Here is a 24,235-nt window from a genome sequence, read left to right as displayed (position 1 = left end):
TTTTCCTCCCACCATACTCAAGCATTGTTTTGCACATTTTATTTCTCCAGTACTGACAGAATGACAGAAATAAAAGACAGAAAAAGGTTCAACCATCCAAGGCCACATTCCTTGTTTACTCAGGTTCTCACCTGCTGCTCTGTTCTGCAAACACAGGCTCCTTTTTGCAGCATGAACACTTTCCCCATTGCGTCTCCCTTCCTGCAGAACAATTCATCAGCATCAAGATGAACTGATGCATGTTACTACCATTTTTCCTGCCACATGTCACCAGGGAAGAGGTCCAGATACATAATGTTTGTAGCAATAGGGATCAATGTCTTTTTTTTATGTGTACGTTTCTAACAGGACAGGCATACATACAGAGAGTATGCTGAGGTTTTTCATTAGGGATAGGGAGAAGAAAAAAAGGGATACCAGAGCCATATATCCTTTAAAGGAGCAGAGAAAAACTTTAACTCTGTGTAACCATTCTTGACAATGCTAGTTGTCAAGCTAGATTTGTCAAGCTACATTTACATTTGTTATCTTAGGGTTATTCAGTCTTTGCAACATTTTGCTCAGAACATGAATACACTATGTATTGTTTTGTAAGTAAGTTTTCTTTTTTTCTTTTCTCCTTTTGCAATGAATTCTTCCATGAGCGATCAGCAAATAGGAAATGGATTTCTAATCTTTCTTTACTACAAATTTTACTTTTACCTTATTTCTCATACCATTTATTTCTGCTTTTCTAAAAGGGTAGTTGTCTTGCAACCTCCTAAGCTTAAAGCATCAGCTGAACTTTAATGGGGTGAATTTCCTCTGCTTCTCACCCTCCATACAACAGATATATGATTTGTTCTTACTGTTGCTTATCACGCCATCATTATTATATTGTTATGTGCTAGTATTATTATGTTGTTATGGTATGTTTATCACTGGTATAAATTTGCGCTAGTAAAAAAAGGGAATCTCTATTTTGCAATATCCAGAATTTAGTTCAATTTTAAAATGCCAAGAAATCCTACTTGATTATTTTATTGGCAACTGAAAAGCAGATGTCTTCAGAATAATTAAATATCTGCTTACCACTATTTTCTTGTAATATTTATTTTCAGGCTAGTTTTCTTTTGCTGCTATGTTACACTTAGTTGTATTATTGCCTTCTCTCCTTACCTGAGGAGAATAGGCCTAAATATAAAATGTGTGGTACCAAAGTACCATGATCTCTAATATATCCAATGTTTCACTGGACAATGAACAGTCAGATTTATTTGCTTTATTCCAAAATATTTCTGTTTAGGTATTTAATAACCAAGTCCTATTCAGCCGAAAATAACCTGGTGCTATTTATATTGGCCAGGGATGTCAGTATTACAGTGCAAATACAACTAAAAATAGTAACAGATAACTTTGGATAGTGGTATAAATGAATTAAAACAAACAAAAAAAACCCCTCATGTTTCTTAACAAGCCATTATTTCTGTGAATTGTTACAGCTGGGGACCAGAAAAAATAGAGACAATTGACCTCCTGTTGGTTGGGATGGAATCAATTGCTCTGACTGTTAGACGTAAGGTGGAGACAGGCTGTGGCTGAGGGAGCAGCTCTGCCAACGTTTCTTTTATAGCTCCATCATTATGATGTGAGTGGAAGCATTTTTGTCATACACATCCAGTCATGTGATGGGAACCATCTTTTATTCAGAAGCTACATTTACATTTGAAAAATATGCATTGGATGCTATTATAAATTATTCCATAAATACTGGGCAATGAATTTGTTTGCTAGGGTGCAGCATACTAAATAGTAAAATCAACATGGAATACCAGGCTTGCACAACTCCTTGACACATTTTTTGCTGCTTTCTGTCAATTAATTCCTAATCACAAAATTGATGGCTTTCATTATCATTGCCTTTACAACATTGGTTAATATAAACAGAATGATTGCTTGGAGGGATAACAAATCTCTCATACATACGCAATTTTATTTATGTATATGTATATATCATTCATGTATATGTATATATTCCTACATATATATGTAAAGAAGTATGATTTTGTCTGAAGTACCACTACACAGTACTAAATATTATATTTGGAAATAGAAGACTGTCAGAGTGTTCAGAAAAAATTCTGTAAGACCATTAAAAGCATAAACACAGGGGTTTTAATAGCATCACAGAATGGTTGGGGTTGGAAAGGAACTCTGGAGATCACCTAGTACAGTCTTCCCCCAAAAGTAGGGGAAGCCTAGAACAAGTTGCACAGGATCGCATCCAGGCAGGATTTTAATATCTCCAGAGAATGAGACTCCACAACTTCTCTGGCCAGCCTGTTCCTCTGGTCTGTCACCCTCACAGTAAGGTGTTTTTCCTCATATTCAAATGGAGCTTCCTGTGTTACAGTTTGTGTTACCCTTTGTCCTGTTGCTGGGCATCATTAAAAAGAGTCTGGCCCCATCCTTTTGACAGCTGCCCTTAAGATATTGGTATGCATTGATAAGATCCCTTCTCGTCCATCTCTTCTCCAGGCTAAACAGGCCCATGGTGGGCTCATGGTTAAATTGTTGTTTTCATTTGTGCTGCCTCTCTTAAAACATTTGGTTTGTAGTGATCCTGCTTCCTCTCTATAAGGACCTCACCATTTGTTGTCTTTGGTTGCAGCATGTCTTGCTTCAGTTAGACCAGTTAATTGAACCTGAAACTTTGGTGTTACCAGTGATCTGGCAAAACATTTTCCTGAAGTAGTCAAAAATACGACATTGCTTCTCTGAAGTTTAAAATAGGTGGTAGAATGGCTGATACCTACCTACTTCCCCCATGAGCATGCTGGCTGGGGCAAGTGGTACGTTTGCTGAGTTATCCCCTTTTCCTCCACACATTCTGTGCTGGGGACCTATCTTTGAGTATTCTGCTATACAGTTTTGGGGAACTGAATGATCTGGTTCCAGTGACATTTGCAACTGTGCAACTTATACAGTATTTCTGGAATATGCTTTACACTTCTAAAGGAATAAAACAGAGAAGAATGCTTCAACAATAATTTAAAATAAATGTTTTGCCACTGTTCTTAAGCCTCTGGACACTCATCATAAAGCCATCAAGCTCTTTTGTGATGCTAACAGCATGTGCTTTTGAGATAAACAGCGAAACAAGAAGCATGGGATAGATAGACTGATGTGAACAGGCATTTTCCTTTTGAGAAATTGCAGTCCTCAGATTTGGACAACACCTTAAAAAAGTACTATATATCTTTTGTTTTCAGTTCAGAGAGGGAAATTATATCTACTGATTTAAAGAGAAAAGCTTTCTTATAAATTTTAAAAACAAGACATTAAAATGAGTATGTGAATTTGCTTTGGATGTATTGAGATTGACAAATATCTTTCTGCTCTTGAGGTCAAAATTATGCTGAAATAAGATACAGTACAGTAAGTCAGTTTTTGTTACTTCTGCAGCAGTAGTAGTCAGGAACAACCCTCCCTTACAGAGCAGTACAAATGGTTGAACACTGCTGAATAGGCTGTTGTAGCATTTTAGAACATGTGAAATCACAAAGCTACATACAAGCAAGAAGTAAGTATGAATTGATCTTTTTCTATTTTATTTTTGTGACAATCATGGAAATAGAACTGATAACTAATGTCTCTTCATGCACAACCAGATCTATAATTTTCAATGCATGCAAGTAAATAAATTGCTAAGATTGATACTTTCTTACACAACACCATTTAAAATAAGATTTTAATTACAGGAACACATTCTCAGAGTAACTGACATAACTTACTAAGAGCAATGAAGCATTTTGTAATTAATCAGTATAAGTCTGCATTAATGGAATAATATTTACATTACAAAAACGCTGCTTTTTCTAAACATTTAGTATGGCTAGAATCTTACCTAATACAAAAGAAAAAGTAAACTTTGAAAGCTGTGTCTGTATATATACTATTACTACCTTTATTTACAACCATAATCTTCAGTAAAATAAATGTAATTCCACTTTGACAGGTTTGACACTTCCTTCAGGTTGTATAGAATCAGGTATTGAATAGCTGTTAAATTTATTTCACATGAAAGCCTTTTAAAAATGGATTTGGAAATACAGAATCCTAAGTTGACCTACCAATTTAAAGGTAAATAACCTGTTATACTTAAATTGAAGATATTATATACTTCCAGCTTTCTGTTAATTTGGGTCTGCAAGGTAACGTAAATTAATGTAGCCAGTAGGATGAAGTAAGACTGAAATCTCAGCCTGAATTTAAACAGATGATAAAATTCAGTTATTCAGTACTTCTACTTATGAATACCATATTCTGTCATTTGTGTTATATGAAATTAAGATAATCAACTGTCCCTAATGAAGCAAGACAAAAGCCTTATGAACTTTATCCTAATCTTGAACTCCAATTCTCTTCCACATTCTTTCGCGCCTCTATTAAACCAATCCCAACTCAAAAGCTAGTAACTATAAAACAACAGAGTTACAAATTTCCCATCAGGCCTAGTAATCCAAATTGTAGAAAGCAGTTTTGGGAAGGAGCAACCATTTTCCCTATTTCTCTGTTGAAGTTGGATGGAATTTGAGTCTCTCTTCTTTGGGGTAGACCCTGGCAGCAAACTGGTTCCCTTACCAATCCCCAGGAACCTTAGGGATCATGCAGTATTGCATTGCTTTGACTTTCTGGGCTGCAAATGCAACAAAACTACATTTACATCTTGAAACATTTTTTTTTCTTCATTTAGACATAAATACATACGCTTTAAAAAAATTATTTGAAATTTTCAGAGACATTGATAAATCATGAACCAAATTAAAAGCAATTTGTGATCAAAAATACATTACATTAGAAAATATTACCCCAGTTGTGCATCAGTCTCAAGTATTTGGAAAATCTACATAAAATACACAGGTATGGAACAAAGTACTGTACTTTTGCCCTATAATGGAAAAAGCCTTTTTTTTTTTTTTTTTTTTTTAATACCATGTTATTGCACTTGGATGGGATGTTAAGGACACTCTTGGAAAACAATTTTATAAAACAGCATCTGCAATATTACTATTGCTTATTTTATTGTTGTGCAGTAGAATAGTTCTTTGCAGTTCAGCATATTGGCTTGCTAGGCCAGAAAGCACAATGCTAATTTCACTGCAAAACATAGTCTTTAGGATTAATGCTAGAAGGCATGAGTCTTGTGGGAGTTCACCTGGTGTAGCCCAGCAGGCAAGTTTTGTGGTGGTGGAATACAGAAGTCTGTGGGACAGGATAATCTTACCTCAGTATGTTTCTTCCAAAATGATGGGGAGGTGATTGATGTATGGTAAACATGCATGTGGGCAAATACATTCCATATTTCTAATGGAAAGCTGGAATGAGAACCTTGCACCTGGCATAGGATTTTGCAGTCATGAAAAAATCTTGTAATATAACAGGAAATAGGACCAAAGTTGAGTGTGAACATGATGCTGAAGAGAGAAGTTTCTGTGAAGATGCTAGTTGAAACACCCTGTTACAATTTCATTGAGGGTGCTGCAATGAAGAAATATGAATTATGAAAAACTAAGCAATTCTCAGTAACTCCTTTTGCTTTTGAAGATGATAGGTTGGCCAACAAAGAATGCAGGCATGTTGTGAGCTATATCTAAAGTTACCATATTTGAACTTCAGTGTTTTACACAAGTTGGAAAGGAAAGGTTTGACATTGTTATGCAGTAACAATATATCACTGTGCTAGATGCTGCTCAGAGGATAGCCTAATATTTTTGTTGAACTATTTTGATTGTATTATTGTAATCCTAGGACTTTCAGATGTGGATTTGGACTTTGCTATTCTGAGTTCTGAAAAAAAGTATAGTGGAAAAATTGTCTTTCCTGAATGAACTGTAACAATGAATTTCACTTCCCATTCTTGTGGAAGTAGTATGACAAGCTCAGATACTCTTGACATACTTTTTCCATCTTGATATGTGTGGGAAGTGTGGAAATAGATTAATGACATAAAGATGGGGGGTTTCTTGCTGCTCCTTTTAATGGTGGTGTTGTTGTTTTGTTTTGTGGGAGAGGGTAAAACAATGCAGTTGGGAAAAAAAGCAGATATGTGGCCAAAGAAATCCAAATAATAAGAACTAAGAGGTTCTACACAAAACTAGCTTGAAGGTGATGAAAGACTTGGCTGTCAAAACTGCACTAAGCAGCAATAGAGGGTTAATCTCTAAATCAATGAGCTGATGACCCAGCAGACCAAATCTTAGAGACAAGAAAAGAAATTCTTCCTAAATCTAGCAAGAAATGCCTAAATGGTAGCTTTTTTTTTTTTTTTTTTGAACTGTAGATTTAGACTATGCAGCTAAGGACTATGTCAACATCTTATTTCTAAAGGCATCTAGCACTGTAACTCTTGAAGCTCCTTGTACTAAGAACATGATACTCAAGAAACAACCCGCACATCTGCAAAATAGGTCTACACGGTGAAAACAAATTAGATGATGGATAGTTTCACCACTAACAGTGATTTTTATTAGTCTGGCTGATTATTTTCTTCCTTACTTGAAAAATTAGGCTGTTAATCAGAAATATAATTATATTGCAGCAGTTTGATAGCTGGTACTGCAGAGTTAGAGAATAATCTTTCTTGCTGTTTGCTTCAGATAAAATGTGAAATAAGAAAACTGAGATGTGTAATAAAAGAGAAAAATATCATAATGTAGAAGTTTGCCGACCTGAAAAATTTTAGGCATGTAAATTGCATGCTGCTATTAAAACGCTGCTTTTTCCTCTTCACCTGTTTCTTGACATTAGTATTTTCTTTATACTCTTTCTGTATCACTATGTAAGAGTTTTTTAGCAATGGACATTTCACTCATTTTTTCACTTCTATATAGATATGTTCCAAGGAATCCAGTGTATACCATGCACAAGAATGAGGAACTCTTTAGAATTCTAGAATTCTAGTTTAGTGTTTGACACAAATATTAACAACAAAATTGAGCTTCTTTGCTGAGGGAAATTAAATTTTACTAAACATACGAGCTGTAAAGTTTCTTTCTGTTTCTCATGTTAGCTCAATAAACTAATCCCAAACTGGAAAACTAAGTCCATTCAGGGAAAAGATCAGGATGCAAACATAAATCTATAAAAGTAATCTATAAGCTTAAAAGTAAGCATGCAATTGCAGTGAGCTACAGAATTGAGTCCCAAACACTTTATATCAGTCAGAAAACACAGTCAATTTCACGGATATAAGAAAATTCTATCTATACCAAGAGAAAATGTCTCTTAAATTACCATAGAAATGAAATACTAAAATATGGAAATCAGTGAGATTTTAAGAGTTTGTGTCTTAGCAACACAAGGTAAAATCTTTATAGATATGTTCTTCAGTTTTTTAATTCATCTACTACACACTTTAGCATGCTCCAAAATCTGCTTTCTAGACCTTCTCCATAGTGACTGACAGCTTCATGAGAGATAATCATTGTGCTAGTGTCTATGGCAAAATTCTCCCTGTTTTCAGTAAGATCAAAAAATTTGGAAACAACTTCATTGCAAATATTGAACAAGATTAATTTTGCATTGCAGAGCTTTAAGTACTGTAGAACTCCTTGACAGGTGGACTCAACAATTCTGTAAACACTGATTTTTCATACTATTTAAGTATATTACATAAAAATTGATAGCAAAATAAATAATTTTGGGTGCTGCTGTAAACATTTAATGCTCTTATCCAGACAACATTTTACACTAAAGAATCAAAAATTTTCTTGCAAATTGATTAGAAATTGTACAAGAATTTTAGAAATTACTATGTTTGAGAAAGGACATTTAATATCATCTTGCTATTTTGTGCTTTGAAAAGCTGCATAAACATATATTCAACAAAATCCTTCACTGTAGATATGAAAAATTAACTTTATGGTTTATTTTAATTAAAATTTGAAATTGTGTGTCTACCTCCTGTTTTGAATCAATCTGGTTCCACCTCCCTTGCATTTTATTTTTATTACATCCTTTATTATAACCATTGCAGGTCCAACCTCCTGAAGCTTTACCATTGCCGTCACCAGACTGGGTCAGACACAGCTTTGTCAAGGCATATTTTGAAAACCTTCAAGGACAGATATTTCACCTCTTTTTGGGTTACATGTTCTGATGATGTACTACCAATGCTGTAAAAACTTGTTATTAGTGCTCAATCTGAACCTCCCATGCCATCATGTGTGGCTATTGTCACCAACAAGATCATTTAGCACTATAAAGAGTTTAGTACTGTAATCTTTGCAAGTGATTTCCAAGTAGTTGTAGGCTCCTGGAACACCTTAGATTATTTTTCAGATTAAATTAAACTAGTTTATTCCACTTCTCACAGTTTATTTATTGTAGACCCCTGACCTTCCTGAGTAGCATTTTATGGACCTTTTCCAATTTTCTAACACCTTTCCTGAATTGAGTGGGTGTGAAGTGGGAAAGCTAGACACAAAATTGCAGGTACAGCTACAGTCATGCCAAGTAAAGGGGATTAATAACGCTTTGATCTGCTGGCTGTATTTCTCCTAAGGTTTCTTTATTTGTGATGCAAGTGCACAGTTGGCTGGTGTTCAAGCTAGTGCTTTCCATAATGTTCAGGTACTTTCTACTAGAGCTGCTGCTCAGTCTGAATTGACGTATGGGGATTTTTCAGGTGCAGTATTTTGCACTTGCTGAACCTCATGAGTTTCTTTTGGAGTAAGTTTCATTTTCTTTCTGGGCAATAGTTAACACTGGCTGTAGTTAACTTTTGAGGTGGCTATATTTCTTAAGGAAATAATTGGCATAAGAAACAACACAGGTGAATTAGGTTTTAATTTAGGGTTCTATTTCATCTGACTTTCTGAAAAGCACCGTGGAAGTACAAAAATTAATTTAAAGCATGACTTTCTCATAGCCTGTTCTAGTGGCAAAACAACTCAGTCTTCCTGGTCCTATAATTTGAAAGTTTTACAGATCTCGAATAATAAAGATTTTCACAAGACTAGATGTATTATGATGAAGCAAGACCAAATCTTATTTCCTAATCTCTTCTGACAAAGACTATCTTATGAAAAACGACGTCTATCAAAGAGAATAAATCTCACTGTCAAAACTAAAAACCTAAAACCTAACTAAAAACTCAATAAGATCAACCTTAAGCTTTTAAGTCATGATTTTGGTTCTGTTGATTGTCAAGACAGAAGACTGAAATCTACTTCTGTTTGATCCTGATCTCTCCAGAATTTTCATCTGCTTAAGAAAAGATTTATAAAAACTTACACAGAGAAAAATGTGAGACATAGCATAATATAACTAAATATTTCAAAAGAGAATATTCATTAGACAGTGATTACAAGGGTAGATTATTATTTCAATGAACTTCAGAGCCAATGTAGCCTGTGCATATGAAGCCTAAGAATGTATGCATTTCCTACATATCTTAGCCATCAATTCTTAATTGTATCTGCACTCTAAAAAGATCTTCAAACTGGACCAAACTCTCCTTATTTACCAAAGAATTATCTTTCTAGATCCTCATATGATCATATTTTACAATTATCAAGTTTAGTCAGTTGACAGTGTAAAGGATTCAATTTAAAATACTTTTGCAGAGGTATTTTTACTTCTCTTTGTTGACCTTAACCCCAGCTGTTTTATTGGTAGTTTCATGCATACATACCACTTATTGTTAGAAATGGAGCTTTGTAATTATAACATATATAATTTATAATTTTCTAGTCTCAGAATTTAATCCTTGTTTCTGAGCAGTGCCTTACCCTGGCTTTCTCTTCCCATCATTCTGAGTATTATTATTGTCAGTGAGAGCTACTTGAATTCAGGAGTTCTGCAAGCCCTTGTGGAGGATTGTGGACCAGAAATTCAGAGGACAGCCCTGAGTACCAGGCAGCTGACAGCCTCTTTTCCAAGAGTGAGCGTGATATTCTTTTTCATCTGTAATTTTACTTACGAGCCCCTCTTCTTCCTGTCTGCATTTTGTAATTATTATCATTGGAGAGCCAGTAATGGCCCTCCTTTGTTTTGTGCTGGTAAGAGAAGGAGCATAATGTATACTGCTCTTCTACTTCACGGGCAAGTCAAAAGGTATCAGCCAAGGTTTCTCAAAGAAATAGATCTGCCCTAGAGCCTGACAAAGGTTTAGACCATTACAGTGGAAGAACTACATTTGCTTTTTGCAGATTTCATTTGTTTATTAACTACTAAGTTCATAGTTTTTATTATACTCTCTCTCTCTTTTTTTTTTTTTTCCCCTGGGTGACTTTCAGGGTATTGATTTGGTTTTAATCTCTATGAATCCACTTTAATGTCTACAGTAAAGCTTGAAAGTAAGCAACAAATACTTTATTCTACCTCTTCTTTTAGCTTGCTTTTAGTTTTCCAGAACTTCTTGATCAGCAAGAGCCAGCTGGCTTATTCTGCCATGCAACACCTATAGTGCTGTATCTCAGCAGGAAAAAGCTGTTCCTAGCAGGTTTTCTGAAATTGCAGGAGTGCAGAGGAATGTCTCATCTATTACCTTCAGTGTGCAGAGAGGCATCGGAGACCAACAAATGAGTAAGATACACAACACTATAGCTTCTGCATCTTTTCTTAAACTAACAACAAACCTTCTGCAAATGTTCCAAATCAACCCAAAATGTGGTGAGCTATCCTGAGGAGGTAAGTTTATCTTTTTCCCTTATGGTATCAATTGGATGTGTCAGCTGCGTGTTGTGTAAGAGCAGTATCTGTTATACTCTAAAAAAAGTGCTGGGGAATACCTCACCAGTTAGGATGCAATTTTTATTTTGCCCACCTTTCTATAAGAGCCCATGCATGGATGTTTTGGTTTATATATGGTTGTTGAAAATGTTTTCATAGTGGAAAAAACATTCTGAAACTGAAATAAAAAGTGTGTATCCATCTTGGTTTCTTAACTACACTGATAAAGAAAAAGTCGTACAACTTTATAGTACAGACTGGCCTTTAGTAAGGGGTGGCGATTATGTAATTTTTTTCACAGATTGTACACTACAAGCCCCAGTCAGCTATGGGGAAGTTCTGCCTTTACTGTCAGAGGAAATCTGTTGTACATATCGCCCACAAATGGAGCCACAAACTTTGAAGGAATGCTGTAACCTGTGCTAGTTAAGTGGTTGAATTAATTTCTGATGAGTAAACAATGTTTGTATCCCTAAATGGAGAAGAGAATATAGATATTGCTAGATACAGGTTAGAATATTTGAGTGAATGAACTTAGGAGGACCAAAACCTCCGGATTATTGTGGTAGGGAAAAAAAATTTAAAAATTAACCCCAAAACATTCTACAGGAATTGAATGATGCTATCACAAAACTTAGAATCCAGAGAGAATAATGTGAGCAGAGAGCAACAAGGAAAGAAATAAAAACCTTTTAAGTTTGAATCTTCTGTTGTCTGGAAGGAGCCACATGGCATACACTCTAGAGAAAAGGGAAATTGTAACGCATATAGCATAGAAATGGGCCACATCAGGCTTGAATGTGCAATTTAGTGTCTTCTTGTAAAAAATTATCTCCAGTAAGGTTGAGACTCTAAGTTTTATAGAATACATAGAAACCAAAAAAGCTGGTGATGCAACTCAGGGACATGGTGTGAGAACAGGGATGGAGGAGATGTAATACAAACTTAACTCAAAACGCTGAGATTTAAATGCAGCTATTACTGCATAAAGGAGGTGCAATTTTTATTTCGCTGCCCTTCACCTCAATAGGAAAACCTCATGTCTTCTGAAGGGAAACAAGGAAGGCAGTAGGAATAGCACAGCCAAGATGGTAACTGGGCTGGGGCCGGCGCTCTCCCTCAGCGGGGCCCACACGCACTTTCCCGCCGATTCCTGCTGACACAGTTCCCTTCCCCGGGGTGCGGACGGAGGGACAGCCACCGGCTCCGCACCCGTCCCTCGCCACCTCGGGCCCGGCGTTACCGCCTCTCCCCTCCCCATCAGGCGCTGCTGGCGCCATTCCCTCGGCCTCCACTGCGCGGCAGGCCGGGCCGGGCCGGGCCGCGCCGCGCCGCACCGCACCGCTGGGTTCCCGCCCCTCGCCGCCGCAGCCGGCGGGCTGGCAGTTCGGAGGCTGCTCTCCGCCAGGATGGTTCACCATTCAGGCTCCATCCAGTCCTTTCGGCAGCAGAAAGGTAAGTACGAACCCCGCTGTCCCCACGGCGGTCGTCCGGAGGCCCCGCGCAGCTGTCCGCTTTGCAGGTGCGCAGGGAGGGGGGGGCACACGGGTCTCGCCGCGATTTCCATGCAGTATCGCCCCGTGCGTGCCAGGTGCGTCCTATGTCCGTGCGTACACTCGTGCCTGTGGGTGTTCGCGTGCGGGCTGTAGCCCGGGTCCTGCTCTGGAGGCGCACTGATGCTATTGGATGCTTTACCGGGTGTCAAATAATGCGGCTGCAGCATGGACGCCCGGTGGCGTGAGGTGGGCCGAGCCGCGCCACAGACCATTCCGCGCCCCAGCTACTGAGGGCCGGAGGCCCCCGGTCCGGCCTTGACCCCACGTCGGCCCCGCCCCGCCCAAGTTTTTTTCCTGAAAGGCAGTGCTGCTTTGGTTCTCAACTGTTGTACAGGTGAATCTAGAGATGCCTATATGCGTGATACCGACAGGTCGTTGACCCTCTAGAGTTCACTGCAATTGTTACTAGGTTTGTTTCAGCTTTTAGTCTTCATATCATCCCGTTATCCAAATACAAAAGTAGAGGAAGAATATTAGCTGTAATTGCGTGATTGTAATATTAGCTGGTGTTTTAAGTGCACATACAACTTAGGTTCAAACTATGTATTGGGTTGTTTGTTTGTCTGGGATTTTGATTGCCAAACAGAAGCTCTTTGCTGGTCAGCAGATATAAAGGTAAATTTCCAGTTGTGATTACTATCATGTCAGGAAAATTAATCCACAAACACCAGAGGTTTATGTCCCAAAAGGAGACAGAGGAGTCCTGTTACTTTATTCAAATAAAGTGAGAGGCCATGGGGCATTCCCCTAGGATCTCTCAAACTTTTGGAGGGTACAGCCTCCTATTTATTGTAATTTCCTGGCTGCATTTCCCTCTCTCTTTCCCTATTGGTGGAGGTACTTGAGAGGTACAGACTTCCTGAAACACCTAATACCGAAGACTCCCTTCTAATGTATAACCACCCTCCCGCCCCCCCCCCCCAATTTATTTGTAAAGACAAATCTCTTTCTTTCCATTCATCAATCAGTGGAATCCTTCCCATTGTTTCTTTTATCTCTCAGTACTAGTTTTATCTTCCAGCAGGCCCACAGCTTGTTTGTAAAGACAAGTCCCTCATTCCTTTCAATCACTATAAAACCTGTATTGTGTTCATGTTAGAAAAAAGAAAATTCCCTCAATGAACTTTATTTATTTTTTCTTGGTCATGGAACCAGTATTTTTACTATGTTTTATCTCTCTAATTCTACTTTGGTGGATTAGGTGAACCAAGATTTCTCTCACTTTGTTCTCTTTCAGTCATTAACAAACTTTTTTTTTTATTCTTATAGCATGCCATAAATTATGATAGGAAATGGTATTCTTTATACATAAATCATGAGGTTACTGGATTCTGCCTCATTCAAGTTCTTCTCTTTGACTGGTTAGTTGAAAATAAATAATTCAAAGCACTTATTCTATTCTGGTAATCCCATAATAAATTTACTTCTTTGTTCTAGAGGTTTTGCATTTAATGCCAGTCTTGTGTGCAGTAATGAGTGGTGCTGTCTCAGACTGTAAAAAGTCTAGTTTAGTCAGGTTCAAAGGTGATTAATTAGTATAAAAACATATTTTTTCAACTGTCAAGTCTACATTTATAAAAGCATTAGATGACTTGGAGCCACAGTGTTAGTCCTTACTTTTTCATAAGAAAATATTTCTTACATTACAACAATGGTTAGCAAGCTCCAGAATCATTGTCATGTCCCTTCAGAAAAAATGCAGCTGTCCTGTAATAATCTTTAAAAAACCTACTCCAAAACTAACTTTCAGTGTTCCAGTTCAACTTGAACTATGTTCAGGTTCTTTGCCTTATGACTGATGAAACTCTATGTTTGCACAAGTCATAAAACTTTGTAATAACTAAATGAGCTTTGCCAGTTACTTTTTGAGAGGAAGATTTTGTTCTCATCTCCTTATTCCTGAAGAAATCCTGATTAAGGTACCTTGCCAGTCATCAGGCTTTGGAAAAGAGAGGATGCTCTTACGGAGCTATGTAACCTGTATATTACTGACTAACATGAGTATCACTTTCCCAAACTTCTCAAATGCAGTGTGACATGTACAAAATGTACCTGAGTTCAGCCTCTGTTTTTCTCAGCCTAAAGCTTTTAGGAATGGGGGAGGACAGCATGTAATCTTGATCAAAAGGCTATAGCAAAACTAAGCAAACATAAATCATAATCAAGAATTCATCATTTTATCATGAGATATTTAGAAGAAGCTGAGCATCTGGTACTCTGAAGTTCATAGGCACCGATCTCAGAAGCAAAAAACATTGTGTCTTTTTTCTTTTTAGTACTTTGTATCACTCTTTATTTAAAATTTAGTATTTGGTTACTGTAATTTCTAACTTACTGTTGCTGAGATTTTGACTAAATGTTTGTTTTCTAGCTGCTCACAAAATAGTGCCCTAAATTCCCTGTTTTTTACAGAATCAGTGGTAATCTTCATGAAATGGCCAACTGCCCATCACAGCTGTGCCTTGTATGCTTCACTTGCTTAAAGACCAAGCTTCATTTCTTTGGGGGGGATTGAAAGGGCATTATTTTTATGTGGATTCTCAGTCATATAGGAAAAATACATATCAGCAAATCTCATAGTTCCAGAAAACAAATAGAAAATACTTTTAAACTCTTCAGAAACAGAACCTAGCTATTGCCAGGTAACATAATATTCAAACTCACTTGCTAAAGAGGAGTAACTTTTAAAATGGGAGGCAGAATGGGGTAGAGAGCATTTTTTGCCCCTTACCTACTCTGAGCACTTGTTCTAGCTGAGAAGTTGTGGTTTCAGTACCAAAGCTGTTTTTACAAGGTTTGGAGGAATAAGAAGACTAAGTTCTCTGGTCTCTTAGGTGTCTGGGAGCCTTCAACATAAAGGAGAGAAGAAAGAAAAAAAAACCCCTATTTATATCCCAAGGATTTGTTACTGTTTAGAATTTAGGTGTTGTTTTTCTTTAATTCATCTTTCCCTTGTTGACAGAGTGAGGAGGTGTTCAGGGTAGGAGGCTGCTGCCATCCTTTTGTCTTGCTCTTTGTTCAAATTGGTATGCAGAGTGAAACCCTCAGTTTCAAAACCTACAGCAGAGCTCAACATAGTTTTATAAAAAGACACAGAAAGGGTAGAAAAAATGAATCTCATTCTTCTTCATCCTCACAATTCTTGATCTTCTACTTGTATCCAAAGATAATGTCTATTGAGAAGAGCAGTGTCCTAGAGGTAGACTAATCTGTGTCTCTGCACAGCAGTGTGTTAGATCTGTTTAGCCATCTGTATAGTATTTTCTGGCTATTTTTAACCACTGCTTTGGCAGAAACTGATTTTCTGAAATTATTTCCCTCAGTAATATTCTCAGATAAAAACCATATTATTAAATATATACCTTTATAGTTTTTACTTTTCCAAAAGGTGATGCAACCTATGGCCTCTGAGGAATTACGTCAGAGGAAAGGGAAATAAATGTTTATTATTTACTAGATTCTTCCCAACCATCCTTTACAAAGAATAATCTTCTTCTTCAAACTTTAATATACAGGTTTGTTTAAAACTGGTAAGTAATTAGTAGTTATTCATACAGGAGAAATAAGATAATGTTGATAAGAACAAAGATAATCTCTGCAGGTATTTTGTAGTTTAGTAATTCCAGGGAAAGATAGCTAGTTAGGAATCACAATCTTTTAAATGCAGGACATAAAAATATATCACAGCCTTATGGTAGATTTTGTGTTTTCCGTAATAGGTGCGAGACAGGTGCTAAGCAATTATTTGTTTTATTAGGGAACTCTACTGAAAACTTATATTCTTCAGAAGGAAAGGCAACCGAATTTGCAAGATACTTGGTTGGGTTTGAATAAACCTGTGTTTAGGGTGCAGATCAAGGCAACTACTATGCTTAAAATTTTAAACATCTAGGACTTTTGTCCTGATACACAGACTGAATTTTCCTGCATACTTTGCTGGGTGCTTTTATTAACTAGTGTTGTTTTTTTAATACCCCTATCAAAGCTTTTTTATGAGGGAATTCAGTTCCCTCATAAGAAAAGGAAAAAGAAAACATGTTTGTGCTTTAAAATTTAGTTGTTTTCGTATTGGTGTATGAGATTTAAGAACGTGGACTGCAGATTGAAATCCAGTGGGTAACTTGGGGTGCTTCTCATGTTTCTTGTCAAGGAGTTCAATGTTTCCTGGTTCAGTGAGGCAGGAAGGTGTTAATCAACTTCAATATCCATTAAGTCTTTGAGAGTACTGATTTAGCCTCTCAAGGGATTTACCTTGGAATAGCTTGAATTGAGACTTCTGAAGAAATCAGGGCTCTCTATAAAATATGTATTTTTACATGTATTCCAATTCTCATCTTTTCCAAATATTTTGATTCATTTTATATATTATCCACTTGAAGTTGTAGTGTGGTTTAGAGGGATTGAGGATTGAGAATCTCCAATAGCTCTGCCTTCACAGGGGAGCTTGTTGCTGTAGTAACTTTTTTGTTAAATCACTTTGAGCTACTTTGAGAACCACTGTTGTTGTAGAGTTGAGCTTACTGGTATGGTTGCTTTACTCTGATTTTAAGATCTTAATGACCTGCATTCTAAAACAACTCGTGAAATTGATTTGCATTTCTTGTGAATTTAAATGAGAATTTGTAAACATCACATTTTTACATTGCTCCAGAGTTTTCAGTATTCGGGAACTTGGATTTGTGATTAAGAATCTCATGGAGAATTCTCCAAAGATGTTTGGTGCTTCTGTGGCATGAGTGAACCTAGCAAGCTTAATAATCTGAAGATTCTGCTGAAATTACTAGAAGATGGAATTCTGTCATACAAGTAATGAGAGAATGTGACCCTTCGCTACTGTTGTCCAAAGCAGAAAGGCCAAGTTTTCATGTCAGTGTGAATAAAGCAACTTATTTGGGCTTAGCTCTTCAATTTTCATTCCAAGGAGCACTAACATATACAGAAAATTTCAAAGCCATCCTCATCTTGACTCTGAAGGCTGAGAGCAGTGCAGCTATTAATACAGTCCCTTAAAACAATATCATATTTAAACAGTGTTACTTAAAATGTTCTTTCAGGGCTCTGATAAGCAAGATTCAATGTTTAATATTTGCTCTTACTTCTTTTGCCTGATGCAACTGTTCAACCTAGGATGCACTCCATCTTTTTCACTCAGACACCTTTGAAGGGCCCATAATATGTCTTTTTATTCCAGATTGTGTTGCTGGGGGTTGTAACTTCAAAAAAATGTAGAGCTTTTTGAAAAAAAACATTAAATATGACATATTAAACCTTACATTACGCAGGTGCATGAGTGCTGTAGAAATGAGTCAAATATAATTCTTTTTTTTCACTGAATGAGTATTTTAAATGAGAAAGCCAAGGATATCAGAAAATTTTGAGATGTCGCTTAACTCTATCTGGATACAGATGATAATGCTGTGATTAGATGTCTAGGCATTAACTTCCTACATTCTGATTTAAGTATAGCTTGATATAGTAGTATCTATGGACAAGCCTTGTACCTATTCCACAGCTTTTCAAAATTTCCTGAATAAGGACCTATGAAAATAGGCAACCCTCGCCACCACTCATTTTCTCTAGAACCCTCATCAGTTATATTTCATTGGGTATCACCACAAAATTGCAGTTTCCTTATCTGCCTTCATATTTTGATTTATTTATTCTGCTTTTTGTCATTTTTGAAATCTGATAAATGAGTATGATAAATTAAACAGCCCTGCCAGTTTATGTTCTGTTGTAGTAGTATTTTGAATATATCAGTTTTTGTTGTAAAGTCTTGCAGCAAAATCAGCACTAGTCAACATATTTTTTATTAGAGGTATTTTAAAGTTCTAACAGCTATGAGAAATTGAAACATTGTCTTAGCTAATAGTACCAAGAGCCTTGCATTACAGTTAATGGAGATGGCTCGGTAGTACTGGGAAATTAATGAAAAAAATAGCCATCCATATTTTAGACATAGTGTGATAGCAGAAAGTAGCTATGCTAAATTCACAAGTCTGCTGAGCAACATGAAGATTACTTGCTTTCTGCTTTGGCCTGTCTAAGCTGAAGAGAGTGTCTGTGTTGTCTTGAGTCAAACGTGCAATGAGGTTTGCAGAAAACATTATACATGTGGTTACCCAGGTTACAAATCTTTACCAAACTTGTTCTGGAATTAGGTCAGTTCTATATATTCTACAGCATATGTTACAGTAGATTATTTATCAGAGACAGGTGTGACTCAAAACCAAGCTGCAGTGTACAGCAATATGTTTTAACAACTCTGAGCTACAATGAATACAAATTCATCATTGTTTTCTCAGAAAGAGATTCTGAGTCTGCCTCAATTTGGATTATCATCTGGCTTGTGAGGGCTTTTAGCCAATGCAGTTACTTAAGGGAGGAGTTGTTCATTTGTCTGACTGGTGAGGTCACGGTTTCATTCACAGTACATATGAGTATTTAAATGAGGTTTTGAAGAAACTGGTACCTTAAGTTGTCCTTTTGCACCATGTCTAATATTCACACATCAGGCAAATAGCGACATCTATCATGTAATGGTTTGATCTGCTTAAAGGTAGGGTCTTCTGAGGGGGGAAAAAAGGTACTGTGAAAGCATGCTGAAGTAGATTCCATCTGTAACTCAGGAAAAGGAAGTGTAGGTTGAGGAGTATCTGCAGAAATCCCTTTTGAACAACAAATTGCCATATGGTTTTCATTGATTTCTTTAGTAACAACATAGGACGAAGCCATACATGTTTTGTTGCTTCTTGTCTGTTGTTCTTACTGGATTCCTGTGTAGCCCCCTACCACAAGAAGGATGCACAAACAAAGGAATTCAGAGTTTGCTCAAATCTTCATTGAAAAATTTATAAGTACATCACAGTTGTGCAAGAGTTGTAGCTAGTCACGTATGCTCCAGATATCTCCTGTGATGATGGCAAGCTCTGGAGTTAGAATACGTTTGAACTGTCATATTCTATTCTCTGCTTGTCGGATTCAGTAGAATTACTCTTGCTCAAGAATTTCCTTACTCCTTACTGTTTATTTGTTTAGTAGCTTCATCAATAGTATGTCTTTATAATCCAAAAGGTCTAATGTATATAATATTTGCATTCTGTTATCTTTCTGATTCAATACACAAATAATAGCACTAGTTAGTGCTTTTAATTAATACTTTTTTTTTTTGTGGGAGGACAAAGTCTTTTTATAGCTGTGGGCTCATTTGTTGTCTGTCCTGGTTTAAAGGACAGGTGTCTGCCAAGGAAGGTGGGAACCTCCCTTGGAATGGAAAATGTGACCCCCTTCCCCCTAAATTACTATAACTTTGAAATTACAGGGCTTTCAGGCAAAGATATGGGAAAAGGAATAAGAGTTCTTTACTAGTGCATATATATATATGTATAACAAGACAAACAAACAACACCACCGGCAGCAACAGCAAACAAAACCAGAAGCCCAGTAACAACCTTCTGTCGGCTGTCAGGCCCTTTCCCCTTGGGTGCAGTTCTGCTCACAGCCGGCAGGGGCGCTGGTGGCTCCCAGCCGGGCAGGGCGGGAGCGATGATTCCCCCGCGCCTGCAGGGGGCGCTGTGGCGCAAGCTCGGCCGCCTCTCTGTAAGTGGGTGATGGTGGGCAGGCGGGCGAGAGAGATAGGAAAGGGGCTTCATCTACAAACCCACAGGGGCAGCTGGTCCCGGTGTCCCTCCAGATGGCAAAATGGGCTCTAGCAGGAACCTCAGAGCAGCAGCTGGAATGGCAGAGGCAGCACACCTGGGGTGGCAAAAAAATGTAGCAGAAACTCTGCAGCCTTATCAGAAACCAAGGGGTGTCCTGGCAGGCAGGGAGTGTTGGGTTGAAGTGTATCGAGAAACCTGAAGCAGCAGCAGAAAACAGTGGGGCTGGGCAGCAGCAGCCAGGCTCCTACAAGCAGCTGGGAGACGCTCCCTTTGGAGGGAGTTGGAGGTCAGGGTCCTGGCTTTTCCCTGAGGCACCTGAATAGATGGTGGGGGTCCTTTGCAGTGAGATCAGGTGTTGAAAAAAGGTTCCAGTTCAACGGTCACTCTTAGAAGCAAAGGCTCACCCATAGTATGAGAAGCAGTAAAGGGCTGGACTCTGTGGTGGTAGCAAATTCTAGCTGTGGTAGCAACAACTTGACTGTTCCCCTCCAGTCCCAAGAGCGAGAGAAAGCAAGGAGCTGAGCCCAGGCCCCTCACCCCGCAGCCAAAATCTCCTGGTATCTCTGCACTTCCCAAGAGAAAGCCCCCCAGCTAGGAGGGTAGCCAACTGCACCCTTCCCCCTCCTCCTTCTCCCAGCCACATTCTTTGTCTCTTAGGCAACAAATGGGAGAAAATTCCCTGAGAGAAAGAAAAGAAAAAAAAAAAAAAAGAAAAAATCCTAACCTCCAAGACAGTCCTTTAGCTTCCTTTTTGGTGTGGTTACTTTAAAAGTAACTTAATAGTATGAGAAAGTAGCAGCAAAAAAGAAGAGGGGATCAAACAGAGAAAATATTGGGAGAAGCAGGCAATCCTAAGAGTTTCCAGCATTTTTGAATGAGTTGAGAGATCATAGGGAGGAATTTTTAAAACACATGCACAAAAAATTTAAAAACCCCAGATATAGATAGGTGTGTATTGATGAAGAGATCTGGAAATGGTAAGTGGGTGGGTAAGTAGATAGATAAAACAATACCAGTTGGTGAAAGCAGACTTAAGCATAATGAGCAGACTTCTCTGTGTAAGCAGCACTCCTTAGTTGGTCATGCTGAAGTAGGACTGTACACCAGGGATTTCCAGATATCACAACAGAGCCCTTTTCACATAAAGCCATTTCAGCAGCACCAGCTTCCAAATTCCCTTGCTAAAAGAAAGGGGACAAAGTAACTTAGAGTGACAAAGTTCAAATTTTGAAGAAGGTGGTACTGTGGGTGTATGTATGCGTGCATAGAGCCAAACGCTTCGGCAAGAGAAATTCAGTACCATCTAAATGCAAAATCTGTATGTCTGAATATTCTGCAGAAGCTGGTTCTTTCAGGTGACCTGTGCAAGAAACTGCAAGACCTATGCGTTACCATTTGGTCTCACAGAAAATAGTTCTGGATTTGTATTACAGAGTTGAAACATGGCAAAAAGTACTGCTGGATTTTGAATGGTCTCAGTGAAGAGGACTGAAGACTTATATTCCTCTTGTGGAGAAAACTTGCATTTTGTTGATACATTTAATTATATTTTTTTAATATTTTTATATATTGTAAAAGCTTGCTTTTGATGTATATTAAGCATTCAATAAACATTTGTATATCTCTGAATGTTGATCTTTTCCAGAGAAAAATTTTTGTATTTTCAAAATTATTTAGCTGAAATTCCACTGAGGAATGTCACACTTGAGGGACTTAGAAGTGTTCACAATTGTTACAGTGGGGATTCTGTAACACACATATCAAACAAGGAGGGCCGTGGAAAAGAAATATATATGGACCGATTCTTGATAGATGTTTCAGAGATGTTTATTTCCCCAGCCGCATGGCCCGGGCTCTGCCGAGGAACAGTTACAGTCACGGGACCTGAGGGTCCTTCCCCGCGCAGGGGAACACAACCAATGGGGAATGAGGCTGACCAGGGGCTAGGGAAACCCTGTGTCTCCCCTCTAGGGCTCCTCTCCCAGGGCTACATGGCAGGGGGGAAGGGACCCCAACATTTCACCCGTTTATTTTTAACAAAAGAGATTTAAAACTTAACATTGAAAACAACTGGATAAACATAACAAGAATGGTTTCAAAACAAAACAAGCCACCCTCCTGAGTGTTTAAATGTCCAAACAGATTCTCCGGAACATCTTCAGGCTGACAGAAGGGAGACAGGACTCTCCGGGCATGCAGTCGGGAAACTAAGGCAGGAGAGGGTTTAATTTCTTCCCTCCCCCTTTAATCCCCCACTCGGCATTGGAAAGGGATTTTTGGGGAAACAATTGGCAAAGGTATGGTTTTGTGAGGGAAACCATGGAGGAAAAAACGGATTGGGAATACACCGGGGGTAATAGGATATAGGGTAAAAGGGAAAGGTGGGATTAGGAAAGGGATACTGTAGGAGGGGCCTACAATGGAGTCATTGTCTAACATGACTACGATTTTTAGCATATATACTGCCTTTTACAGAAACACCATCAGGCCCAGTGACCTCTGCTGCTTGTAACCCTTTTCTACCTTGTACAATTTTGAATTCCACCACCTCTCCATCTCCCAAGCTTGGGATGTATTTTTCAGGGTTATTCTTTTTAATAGCAGTTCTTTGTCACATCTTGTTATAAAACTATAATTTTGTTTAACATTATACCATTTTACTTTTCCTAAAACTTTACCTACGGTGATTTTTTCCCTTTTTCCAAGTGGCTGCTGTTTTCTGTCTCGCTGCATTTTTGCTTTCTCTTTTGCTTGCTCCCGTGTTGGAATTGCCAGGGCCGCTAGTGCTGCTGGGGCCGCTGGAGCTGCTCGTGCCTGCGTGCTCTTCCCGGTGTCGCATTCAGGGCTGTGTGGGCTGGGCTGGGCCGCACTGCTCAGCTCTCTGCGCTCCGCCGCTTCTGCTCTCGGCTGCGCTGCCGCTTCTCTCGGTCAGGTGCTCACGGGGCTCGCTCCACCACGCGCTGCGAGGGGCTGGGCGGGCACCGCTGGGTTGCACCGCTCCCGCCGCGCCTCGCTCCACTGCCGACACTGCAGCTCACGTGGCTCCGCCCGCGCACGGGAACTGCCTCGCTGCTGCTCGGAGAGGGCTAGGTCCATGTGGCCTGGGTCGGACGGACTCTGAGGAAGGCTTCCCTTTGCCAGGACACAGCTGACATTGCTCAACAGTCTCGGTAATTAAATAATATTCACGAAAATATTCTTCCATTGGCATATATTTTGACTCAAAAATTAACTGTGTCCAAACCGTGTTCCAAAAGTCTTTGGTAAGAATTAAATCCCAAGAAACATACAAAAAGTTCTTAAACAACCATGCCAGGAAGTGTTTCAGTTCCTTTTGAGCTTGAATTTAGCTAAAATTTACAAATCGTTGTTCAAGAATCTTTTCAATTTTAAGATAAATGTCCATATGCGGCTCTGAGAGCCAAGAGTCTTTCCACGGTTCCTCCATAGTTTAGATATGGAATAGCAAAACAAAAACAAGAAGAGGAATCCAGAGTTTCTTTACTCACACATCAGTCGCTTAGGGATCGGGGATCGTTCTGCTCGCAATTCCCCACCATTTGTTACAGTGGGGATTCTGTAACACGATGTATCAAACAAGGAGGCCAGTGGAAAAGAATATATATGGACCGATTCTTGATAGATGTTTCAGAGATGTTTATTTTCCCAGCTGCATGACTGAGGATCTGCTGAGGAACAGTTACAGTCACGGGACCAGAGGGTCCTTGCCCGCGCAGGGGAACACCAACCAATGGGGAACGAGGCTGACTGAGGCTAGGGAAACCCCATGTCTCCCCTCTAGGGCTCCTCTCCCAGGGCTACATGGCAGGGGGGAAGGGACCCCGACACACAATCAAATTTTCTAAAAGATTTTTCAAAGGTGCAGGTGAGTGCTCTGTCAGGGCTTTTGATAGCACTTGGCTATCTAACAGGAATTGCTAGGAGTCATGTACCTAATGCTGTTTGCAAGGTTTTGGAATTTTTTAAAAAGTTGACCCTTAGTACCTAAACCATTTTAAAAACAGGTCTGTTTACCAGAAAATTCTTAATAATTCTTAATAATTTCTTAAAAATATGTATTTAGACCTGAATAGGCGCCCCTAGTTCCATCTTTTATAGATGTGTTTGTTATATGATCATGGCTACACCCAGAGTTGGTCCTGAATTTTGACTTGGGCAAGCTGCAAGCTTCAGTACAAGTCATGTAGTCTCCTGAGGACCATTGGTAGATAGTGTGTTTGTGCATGTATCATTGAAGCAACTGCAAACTAAAGATGTAAAAGCTATGGAACCCTGTCAGCA

At 38.6% G+C, this 24,235-nt stretch overlaps 1 protein-coding gene across 3 annotated transcripts in view; it reads left to right on the top strand.

Moving 5' to 3' along the window:
- Window positions 1-24,235, top strand: part of ANO3 (anoctamin 3) — a 198,434-nt gene that overhangs the window by 38,840 nt on the left and 135,359 nt on the right. Inside the window, exon 1 of one of the 3 annotated variants that reach the window (XM_042035652.1) lies at window positions 12,048-12,171. The exons of the other annotated variants lie outside the window; for them this stretch is intronic. Coding sequence (XP_041891586.1) covers window positions 12,126-12,171 — 46 coding nt within the window. The 5' untranslated portion in view covers window positions 12,048-12,125. Of the gene's footprint in view, window positions 1-12,047; window positions 12,172-24,235 lie in introns of those variants that run through there. 3 annotated transcript variants of the gene reach the window in all.

The sequence above is a fragment of the Corvus kubaryi genome, unplaced genomic scaffold (genome assembly GCF_017639235.1).
Source record: "Corvus kubaryi isolate FWS band 111438036 unplaced genomic scaffold, C.kubaryi_AGA036_p1.0 37384, whole genome shotgun sequence".
Lineage (NCBI taxonomy): Eukaryota > Metazoa > Chordata > Aves > Passeriformes > Corvidae > Corvus > Corvus kubaryi.
Note: the sequence above shows the minus strand (reverse complement) of the source record. Positions and strands in the feature narration are given on the sequence as shown.